The sequence below is a fragment of the Nesoenas mayeri genome (genome assembly GCF_963082525.1).
Source record: "Nesoenas mayeri genome assembly, chromosome: 27".
NCBI classification, from domain to species: Eukaryota; Metazoa; Chordata; class Aves; order Columbiformes; family Columbidae; genus Nesoenas; species Nesoenas mayeri.
In genome coordinates, this window is record NC_137555.1 from 213,115 (window position 1) to 223,547 (window position 10,433).

General features: G+C 60.0%; 1 protein-coding gene across 1 annotated transcript; it reads right to left on the minus strand.

The window, feature by feature from the left end:
• Positions 1 to 871: 871 nt before the first annotated feature.
• LOC308050229 (cytochrome P450 2G1-like) lies at positions 872 to 5,424 on the minus strand (the record flags this gene model as incomplete). Its single annotated transcript, XM_080360242.1, has 10 exons — positions 872 to 1,053; positions 1,122 to 1,263; positions 1,911 to 2,098; positions 2,185 to 2,326; positions 2,705 to 2,881; positions 3,490 to 3,650; positions 3,852 to 4,001; positions 4,223 to 4,385; positions 4,434 to 4,475; positions 5,245 to 5,424. The coding sequence occupies 10 exons, from the start codon at positions 5,422 to 5,424 to the stop codon at positions 872 to 874; spliced, it is 1,527 nt and encodes a 508-aa protein (XP_080216368.1).
• Between the last annotated feature and the right edge of the window lie 5,009 nt (positions 5,425 to 10,433).

Genomic DNA, 10,433 nt, shown 5'->3' on the forward strand with positions numbered 1-10,433 from the left:
TTATGGGGGGCTCAATGCTTGGAGGGGGTCCTGGTGCCAAAGGGGTTCCCAATGCTGGGGAGTGAGTCCCAGTATCAGAGTGGGGTCCCAGTACTGGGGGTCCTGGTGCCAGGAGGGGTTCCTGCTGTGTGTGGGGGGGTGTCCCAATGGTGCAGAGGGGTTTTCAGTGCTGGGATGGAGTTCCAAATGTCAGGGGGTCCTACTGCTGGAGGGTCCCGATGCTGGGGGATCCCGGGGCCAGGGGGGTTCTCAGTGCTGGGGCAGGGTCCTGGTGCAAGAGGGATTCCTGGTGCTCGGGAGGTCCCTGTGCCAGGGGACCTGGGTGCCAGTGGGGTCCCAGTGCTGGGGGTGTTTGCAATGCTGGGGGGATGTCCTGGTTCCAGGGGAGGTAAAGGTCCCAGGGGGTGGTTCCCAGTGCTTGGGGGTTCCTATATTAGGAGGTCCTGGTGCTGGGGTGGTGTGAATGCTGAAGGGGGATTCCAATGCTGTGGGGGTCCTAGTGCTGGGAGGAGGTTCCTGGTGCAAGGGGGGCCCTGGTGCCCAAAGGGGTTCCTAATGCTGGGGGGGTCCTAGTGCTGCAAGGGGTTCATGGTGCTGGGGGAATCCTGGTACCTGGGTGGTGTCCCAATGCTGGGGGAGGTCTTGGTGCTGGGGGGGTCCTGTTGCAGGGGTTCTCAATGCTGGGGGGGTCCCAGTACCAGGAAGGGTTCCCAGTACTGCGGGGCTCCCTGTACCAGGGGGTCCTGGTGCTGAGGGGTTCCCAATAACAGAGGGATTTCCCAGTCCTGGGGAGGTCTCAGTGTGGGGGGGGGCAGTTTGGGTGCTGGAGGGGGATGTTCCTGGTCTGGGGAGGTCTCGGTGTGGGAGGGGGTCAGCGCGGCACCATGCGCAGCTGGTAGAAGGGGGGGATTTTGGTGAAGCCGAACACCAGTGGTTCCAGCGACAGCTGTTCCGGGGGCTGCAGTGGCTGCAGTCGCAGGTTCTGCAGGATGGTGCAGAGGAACAGGAACAGCTCCATCCTCGCCAGACCCTCACCCAGGCACAGCCGCTTCCCTGCAGGGACACAAGGGGGTCAGGGGGAGCCAGGGGTGCAGGGCCCCCACCCTCAGTGCCGGGGCTACCTGAGGAGAAGGGGACAAAGGCATCATTGCGCTTGAAGCGGCCACTCTCGTCCAGGAAATTCGTTGGGTCGAAGGCGTTGGGGTGTTTGAAGACGGAGGGGTCGTGCAGGACGGAGCTGAGCAGCGGGTACACGTCGGTGTCCTGGGGGAGTCAGAGGGTACATGCGGTGGGGGGGGACACAGGGCAGTGTGCAGCACGTGTGCACAGGGAAGTGTGTGTGCAGCAAATGTGCATAGAGAAGCACGCGTGCAGCAAGTGTGCGTGGGGCAGCATGCAAAGGGAAACGTGCATGCAGCAGGAATGCATGGAGCAGCATGCATACAGCAAATGTGCATGGAGCAGCGTACGTGCAGCAGCAGGCATGGAGCAGCACTCATGCACAGGTGTGCACAGCGCAGTGTGCACAGAGATGCACATGTGCAGCAAGTGAGCATGGAGCAGGGTGCACGGGGAAGCGTGCATGCAACAAGCGTGCATGGAGCATGCAGCACACTTGCATGGAACTGTGCAAATGGGGCAGCATGCACAGAACAGCACATGTGCAGCAAGTGCACACGAAGCCGTGTTAGCGGGGGATGGGCACAGGACAGTGCCAACAAGGCAGAGTGTGTGAAGAAGCAAGTGTGCACGGGGACGCAGCAAGTGTGCAGGGAGCCGTGCAAGCGAGGCAGGGCGCACAAGGAAGCACACATGCAGCAAGGGCGCATGGGGCAGTGCAGGCATGGAAGCGTGCAGAGAGCGCTTTGTGAAAGGCAGTGTGCGCAGAGAACTCTGCACACCACCGGCACCTTGGGGATGAAGTAGCCACGGAAGACGATGTCGCGGGTGACACAGTGGGGGACGTTGAGGGGGATGAGGTCGCTGCAGCGCTGGATCTCGTGGATCACGGCATCCGTGTATGGCATCCGGCCCCGGTCCTCCAGAGCGGGCGCCCGATCGCGGCCGATCACCCGGTCGATCTCCTCGTGCACCTTCTCTGCAGTGCCGAGCAGGACATGGGTATCAGGGAGTGACAGGGTCCCCACGGGTGAGCTGGGGCTGGGTGGGATGCACCCCGCTCACCCTGCACGTGCGGGTGCTTCATGAGCATGAGGAAGCCGTAGCGTAGGGTGGAGCTGACGGTCTCGGTGCCGGCAAAGAAGAGGTTGAGGGTGGTGAGCTCCAGGTTCTCCAGCGTGAACTCCGAGGAGGGGTTTGACTTTTCCTGGGGGGACACACATACATGGAATGTGGAGGTGCAGGGAGCGCCCCATAGTGCACAGGAGCACCCCAGGTTTTGCACAAGTGAGCTGGGTGCGCATGAACACCTCTGGGTGCATCAGCCCAGGGCGCTCAGGGGACGTGGGTGAGCAGGAGCACTCTGTGTGCAAAGGAGCATCCCATGCTGCACGTGACCCCCGCTGGGTTGCAGGTGCCTCCCCCGGCGTGCAGGAGATCACCCCAGGCACACAGGAGCGCCCCAGGGTGGAGGGGATCTCCCCGTGTCACAGGAGCAGCTGAAGTTTTGCACAAGTAAACTGGGTGCAAAGGGGCCCCAAGGGGTGCAGGTGACCCCCCCTCCCAGGGTGTCGGTGCCCCCCACCTTCTCCATGTGCTGCAGGAAGCAGTCGATGAAGTCGCGGGGGGCCCCGGGCTGCAGCGAGGCCGCATTGTCCCGCACCCTCCGGGCGATGAAGCTGCGCATCCGCCCCAGCATCACGGGGATGCGCCGGTGCGGGCCCGGCATATGCTGCATCAGCGTCTCTGCCATGTCGTACACCTGGTCAGGGGGAGATAGATGTCACTTGTCCCACAGACACCACCCTGCACCCCAGGAAGCCGCCAGGCCCCTCCAGGCACCCCGTGAATCCTGCCTGTCCCACCTGCACCCAGAGACGGGGAGGTCCAGACACTCTTGATCACCATTGCATCCCCCAACCACCCCCATTACACCTCCCTGTAGTCTCTCCACTTCACCACCGTGACACAGACCCCCCCGCACTCCCTGGGCACCCCCCAGCCACCCCTTGGGGTCCCAGCTGCCCCCAGGGGTGCTGAGCTCCCAAAAAGTCATTGCACCCGCTGACACCTCTACCTATTGCACCCCCCGCAATGCACACCTATGACACCTCCAGAACCCCCCCAGCCATGCTGTGCATCCCCCAGTTCTCACCTGCACCCAGGGTACTGAGCTCCCAAAACCTGTTGCTCATCATCAAACCTCCCCCAACCCCCACCACCCAGCCCATGCACCCCCTGACCCCACATGCACCCAGAAACTGGGTGCTCCCAGAAACTCTGGTTCATCATCGCACATCCAGACCCCCCAATTCACTGCCCCCTTCCCTCATTGCAGCCCCGTCATCCCCCCCATTGCAGCCCCCCCACCTGCGCCCAGGGGGTGCTGATCTCCCGGAAACTCTCGTTCATGAGCCGCAGCAGCTCCAGGAACTCGCTGTCGCGATAGTCGAAGCGGTTCCCGAACACGATGGAGCAGATGATGTTGGACACAGCGCAGCTCAGCAGGTACGTGGGGTCAAACGGCTTCTCTGGGGAAATGGGTATTTTGGGGAGGCGGTCAGCACCCAAGGTTGACCCCCCACCCACCCAGACCTCCCCAAACCCCCTCAGCCCCACTCCATAACCTGAGTGCAGCTCAGCAGGTACAGGGGAGTTGAATGGGGGCAGGAGGATTTTTTGGGGGTGTCAGCACCCCGGGGTGTGTGTCCCCCACCCTGACCCCTCCGTACCCCGGGTGTCTCGCAGCTCCTTCAGCAGCGCTTGCGCCTCCTCCTGGATGCGGCTCTCGATGCTTTTCCGGCCCATCCCGAAGTCCCTCAGCACCGAGAGCGAGAAGCGGCGCAGCTGCCGCCAGCGCTCCCCGTTGGCGAAAACCACCCCTGGGGGGGACACGGAGGGTCAGCACCCCTGGGGAAACAGCATCCTGGGGAGGGGACATGGGGGGGCAGCACCCATGAGGAGGGGACAGGGGGGTCAGCACCCATAGGCGGTGGGTAGCACCCTTGGGTGGGTCATCACCCTGCACGGGGAGAATATCACGGGGGTCCAACCACTGTCAGTGTGCCACCATTGGAGTCCCACCCCCCGTGTCCCCGCGCACCGTGGCCGTGGAAGGTGCTCTCCAGGGTGGGCAGGCGCCCACGCCCGGCGAAGGCCTCGGCGTTGTCCACCAGCGCCTCGCGCACCGCGGCGTGTCCACAGAGCACCAGCACCCGCCGGGTCCCCAGCCACACCGTGAACACAGGGCCGTACTTCTCACTGAGCTGGGGACACCACGGACACTCGTGTCACCCACCGTGTCACCCACCCACCCACTGCCACACCGTGAACATCGGCCCGTAGTTCTCACGCAGCTGGGGGGACACCAGGGGACACCTGTGTCACTCACCCACCTGCCGTGTCCCCAGCCATACCAGGAACATGCGACTGTACGTCTGGCTGAGCTGAGGGGACATCGGGTGACACCCAAACTCCCCTGCTCCCCTCACCTCGAGCAGCCCTTCCAGGGTCCTGGTTGGGGACAGCTGCAGCAGGTCCCCATGTCCCTGCCATGTCCCCCCATGTCCCCATGATGTCCCCACGTTGAGCAGCCCCTCCAGGGTCTAGGTTGAGGACAGCTGCAGCAGGTTCCCATGTCGCCCCATGTCCCATCATGTCCCCCCATGTCCTCATCTCGAGCAGCCCTTCCAGGGTCCTGGCTGGGGACAGCTGCAGCAGGTCCCCATGTCCCTGCCATGTCCCCAAATGTCCCCATGATGTCCCCACCTTGAGCAGCCCCTCCAGGGTCCGGGTCGGGGACAGCTGCAGCAGGTCCCCATGTCCCTGCCATGTCCCCAAATGTCCCCATGATGTCCCCACCTTGAGCAGCCCCTCCAGGGTCCTGGTTGGGGACAGCTGCAGCAGGTCCCCATGTCCCTGCCATGTCCCCAAATGTCCCCATGATGTCCCCACCTTGAGCAGCCCCTCCAGGGTCCGGGTCGGGGACAGCTGCAGCAGGTGCCCATGTCCCCCCATGTCCCCCATGTCCTCATCTCGAGCAGCCCCTCCAGGGTCCTGGCTGGGGACAACTGCAGCAGGTCCCCATGTCCCTGCCATGTCCCCCCATGTCCCCCATGTCCTCACCTTGAGCAGCCCCTCCAGGGTCCTGGTTGGGGACAGCTGCAGCAGGTTTCCCAGCAGTGGCAGCGCAGGGGGCCCGGGGGGCAGTGGGTGCCCCCCCTGCCGCCCCTTCCCCATCAGCAGCAGCAGCAAGAGGAGGAGGAGGAAGAGCAGGAGGAAGCTGAGGGACCCGGCCAGCTCCATTGTGACACCTCTGTCACCGTGTCACCTGCTGACGTTGCTATTTATGCACTGATTGCAGGAGGGGACAGGCCCAGCGGGGCCACCACCCCATGGTGACTGGTGCTGTCCCTGTGGGTGGCACCAGGGGTGGACCCGTAGGTGTCCCCATGGGTGTCCCTGTGCCTGGCCCTGTGCATGTCCCCAAGCTCTGGTGTGTGTCCCTGTGGCCCTGTGCGTGTCCCTGTGCCCTGGTATGTCTCCACGTGCATGTCTCCAAGCTGTGGTGTGTGTCACATGCATGTCCCTGTGCTCCTCATGCATGTCTCCAAGCCCTGGTGGGTGTCCCCATGTTCCCGTCCATGTCCCCAAGCCCTGGTGAGTGTCCCCATGCACATCCCCAGGCCCTGCTGTATGTCCCTGTGCCCTCTTCCATGTCCCCAAGCTCTGGTGTGTGTGTCCCTGCACATCCCCATCCATGTCCCCAGGCCCTGGTCTGTGTCCCCACACATGTCCCCGTGCTCTGCGCATGTCCCTGTGCCCTGATTTTTGTCCCCATGTATGTCCCAAGCCCTGGTGTGTGTACCCGTGCCCTTATCCATGTCCCCAAGTCCATGGGGCATCAGGAATGTGTCACAGTGGGGTGTGGGGACACAGCCCTCACCTGCACCCTCTGCCTAGCAGCGGGGTCCCCCCCAGTGACACCAGGAGGCTGCGGTGACGCATGGCCTGGCCTGGCCACAGCAGGGCTGGTGGGTGCTGATGGCCCAATGCCAAGCCAAGGCTGCCATCATCATCACCGTCACAGCACCATGACCATCCAGCTGCTGCTGGACCCGCTTGGGGACCCCCAGAACTCACAACACCCCATAGCACCCCATGGGGACCCTATGGACACCCCACAGCACCCACAGCCCTCATGACACCCACAGCATCCCACAGACACCCTACAGCACCCACAGCACCACATGGACACCCCACAGCCCCCACAGCACCCACAGCTGCGGATACTCCAGGGCTGGGAGCAGGGGGTGCCCAGAAGGTGTGGGATGGGGGATTGGAAGTGGTGGCCAGGGGGAACAGAACCTCTGTCCCTGTCCCCTTCCCTGTCCCGGTGCTGGCAGTGGGGGTGACATGATCACTGTCCCTGTGCTAGGGAGAGGCAGCAGGGAAACAATCACTGTCCCCATCGCAGAGGTGGCAGTGGCCATGGTGGGGATGACACGGTCACTGTCCCCAGATCCACCCCCCTGGCCTGGGGCCTGTGGTGTCACTGACAGCGTGGCCAGTTCCCATCAGGGAGGGGACAGTGATGTGACACCCAGGGCAGGGACACCCCCCGGCCCCGGAGTGGCCTCCACAGCAGCTGAGGGGGGGCCTGTCCCAACCCTGTCCCGTGTCCCCACCTCATGTCTGCACCCTCTGTTCCCCCGCCCTGTCCCTGCCCTGTGTCACCCCCGCCCATGTCCCCACCCTGTGTCCCCAGCATAGTTCCCTGTCCCAGCCCCAAGTGGCCAACCAGTGTCCCCATTGGGTGTTGAACTGGGTGCTGGGGGGGGCACTGGGTGCTGAACTGGGTGCTGGGGGTGCCATCTGGGTGCACCAGCAATGTGCCAGTGCTGGTGCACGCCCTGGTGCTGTGGCCTCGCATGAGGTCCATTGGCGGCAGACGGGGCCCGTCAGTGTCGCACGGGTGTGCTGGCACAGCGCAGGGCGTGCGAGCCTTGCAGAAGGTGCATGAGCCTCACACGAGGCATTTTAGCATTGCACAGAGCGAGTCAGTACCGCATGGGCTGTGCAAAACTTGCACACAGCACGTTGGCATCACACAGGGCACACAGGACTTGCATGGGGTGTGTTGATGTCGCACAGGGTGTGCAGACCTTGCACGGGGCACACTGGCTTTGGACAGGCTGTGCGAGCTTCACACCAGGTGTACAAGCCTTGGATGAGGTACACTGGTATTGCACGAGACACGCAAGCCTTGCATGGGGTGCATGAGCCTTGCACAGGGTGTGTTGATGTTGCACGGAGTGTGCAGACCTTACACGGGGTACACTGGCCTTGCATGAGGCATTTTGGCCTTTTCAAGCAATTGCTAGAGAAAATCCCATGGGCAAGGCTGCTTGAAGGTAAAGGGGCCAGAGATAGTTGGTTAATATTCAGGGATTTCTTCTACCAAGCTCAAGATCAGAGCATCCCCACACGTGGGAAGTCAAGGAAGGAGCCAGGAGACCTGTGTGGCTAAACAGGGAACTGCTGGGCAAGCTCAAGTGGAAGAGGAGAGTTTACAGATCATGGAAGGAGGGGCTGGCCACTTGGGGAGAATCTAAGGCTGTTGTCAGGGGATGTAGGGAGGTAACTAGGAAAGCTGAGGCCTCAGAATTAAACCTGGCGAGACGGGTCAAGGACAACAGAAAGAGCTTTTTCAAATACGTGGCAGATAAAACTAACACCAGAGGTGATGTAGGCCCACTGATGAGTGAGGTGGGTGCCCTGGTGACAGAAGATACAGAGAAGGCAGAGTTACTGAATGCTGCTTTGTCTCTGTCTGCTCTGCCGGGGGCTGTCCTGAGGATCCCGCACCGCTGAGGCCCCAGGGGAAGGCCGGACAATGGAGGAGTTTGTCTGGGTGGATGAGGACTGGGTTAGGGAGCAGTCAGGCAGTCTGGACACCCATAAATCCACGGGTCCGGATGGGATGCACCCGTGGGTGCTGAGGGAGCTGGCTGAGGCCATTGCTGGACCACTCTCCATCATCTTTGCCAAGTCTTGGGAAACGGGAGAGGTGCCTGAGGACTGCAGGAAAGCAAATGTCACTGCAGTCTTCAAAAAGGGCAAGAAGGAGAAGCCGGGGAACTATAGACCGGTCAGCCGCACCTCCATCCCTGGGAAACTGATGGAACGACTTCTCCCTGGTGCCATCTCAAGGCATATCAGGGATAAGAGGGTCATTAGGGACAGTCAGCATGGCTTCACCAAGGCAAAGTTGTGCTTGACCAACCTCATAACCTTTTATGAAGATATAACGAGGTGGATAGATGATGGCAGGGTGGTGGATGTGATCTACCTTGACTTGAGTGAGGCATTTGACACAGTCTCCCACAGCATCCTCACAGCTGAACTGAGGAAGTGTGGTCTGGATGAGCAGGTGGTGAGGTGACTGTGAACTGGCTGAAGGGAAGAAGCCAGAGAGTCGTGGTCAATGGGGCAGAGTCCGGTTGGAGGCCTGGATCCAGTGCAGTGCCTCAGGGGGCAGTGCTGGGGCCAGTACTGTTCAATATATTCATCAATGACCTGGATGAGGGAATAGAGTGACTGTCAGCAAGTTTGCTGGTGACACCAAGCTGGGAGGAGTGGGTGACACTGGAAGCTGTGCTGCCATCAGAGACCTGGACAGGCTGGAGAGCTGGGAGGGGAAAAATTTAATTAAATAGAACAAGGGCAAGTGTAGAGTCTTGAATCTGGGCAGGAACAACCCCAGGTTCAGTGTAAGTTGGGGAATGACCTATTAGAGAGCAGCGTAGGGGAAAGGGACCTGGGGGTCCTGGGGACAGCAGGGTGACCATGAGCCAGCACTGGGCCCTTGTGGCCAAGAGGGCCAATGGCATCCTGGGGTGGTTAGTAGGTTGAGAGAGGTTCTCCTTCCTCTCTACTCTGCCCTGGGGAGACCACACCTGGAATCTTGTGTCCAGTTGTGGCCCCTCAGTTCCAGCAGGACAGGGAACTGCTGCAGAGAGTCCAGCGCAGGGCAACAAAGATGCTGAAGGGAGCGGAGCATCTCCCGGGTGAGGAAAGGCTGAGGGGGCTGAGTGTCTTTAGTTTGGAGAAGAGGAGACTGTGGGGTGACCTTATTAATGTTTACAAATATACAAAGGATGAGTGCCTCGAGGATGGAGCCAGGCTCTTCTCGGTGGCAAACAATGATAGGACAAGGGGTAATGAGATCAAGCTGGAACATGAGGTTCCACTTAAACTTGAGAAGAAACTTCTTCTCAGTGAGGGTAACAGAGCACTGAACAGGCTACCCAGGGAGGTTGTGGAGTCTCCTTCTCTGCAGACATTCAAAACCCACCTGGACACCTTCCTGTGTAACCTCATCTGGGTGTTCCTGCTCCATGGGGGGATTGGACTAGATGAGCTTTCCAGGTCCCTTCCAATCCCTGACATTCTATGATTCAATGTCAGTGTTGCACAGGGCAGGTTGGTGTCACATGGGGCATGTTAGTCTTGCATGGTGCACAGTAGCTTTGCACAGGGCATGTGAGCCTTGCACAGGGTGCATTAGCCTTGCACAGGTCATTTTGGTGTGGCACGGCATGTGTGGACCTTGCACAGGGCATGTTGGTCTTGCACGAGGTACATTAGCCTGTCACAGGGCATGTTGGCATTGCACGTGCTGTGTGGACCTTGCACAGGGCACATGAGCCTTGTACATGGCATGTTGATGTTGCACAGGTGATAAGAGGAACAAAAATCTTTTAGAAAACCCTAGGCCTAATGTAACAGGAACTTAATAGAGAAACAACAGCTCGGTAGAGACTGGACATGAGGCAAAGCGGGATGTCCTGGGCTTGCAAGCTGGAAAAGCAGAATGTTCCACTAAATGCAGAAAGAGCTGCATGACTGTTGCTGAGTAGCAGTAAGAACCAACAACACACACACTCTAGAAATCAGGTTAAGGAGCCGACCCTGGGAGGGCAGCAGCTGCAAGGACACCAGGGACACCAGTGACCCTGATGAAGACTCTGGAATACCAAAGATGGGGTAGGCTTATGTAAATAATTGATGTTTAATGCATGAAGGAAGTGGTAGAAACAAATGAACATGCAATAGGTATATGTAATAAATACTAAGAAGTGTGAGTCATGCCCGTGCTTGATTAGAGGAACACTCCTCTGAGCGTCTGGTGCACTGCAATAGAAGTGCTGCTTTTTAACACTTCAACACAGTGTTAAAGAGGGGTTTTTTTCCAACTTTTCAGTATCATTAGCAAACCCAATTTCTGCACACCAATTACCCCAGAAACAGAC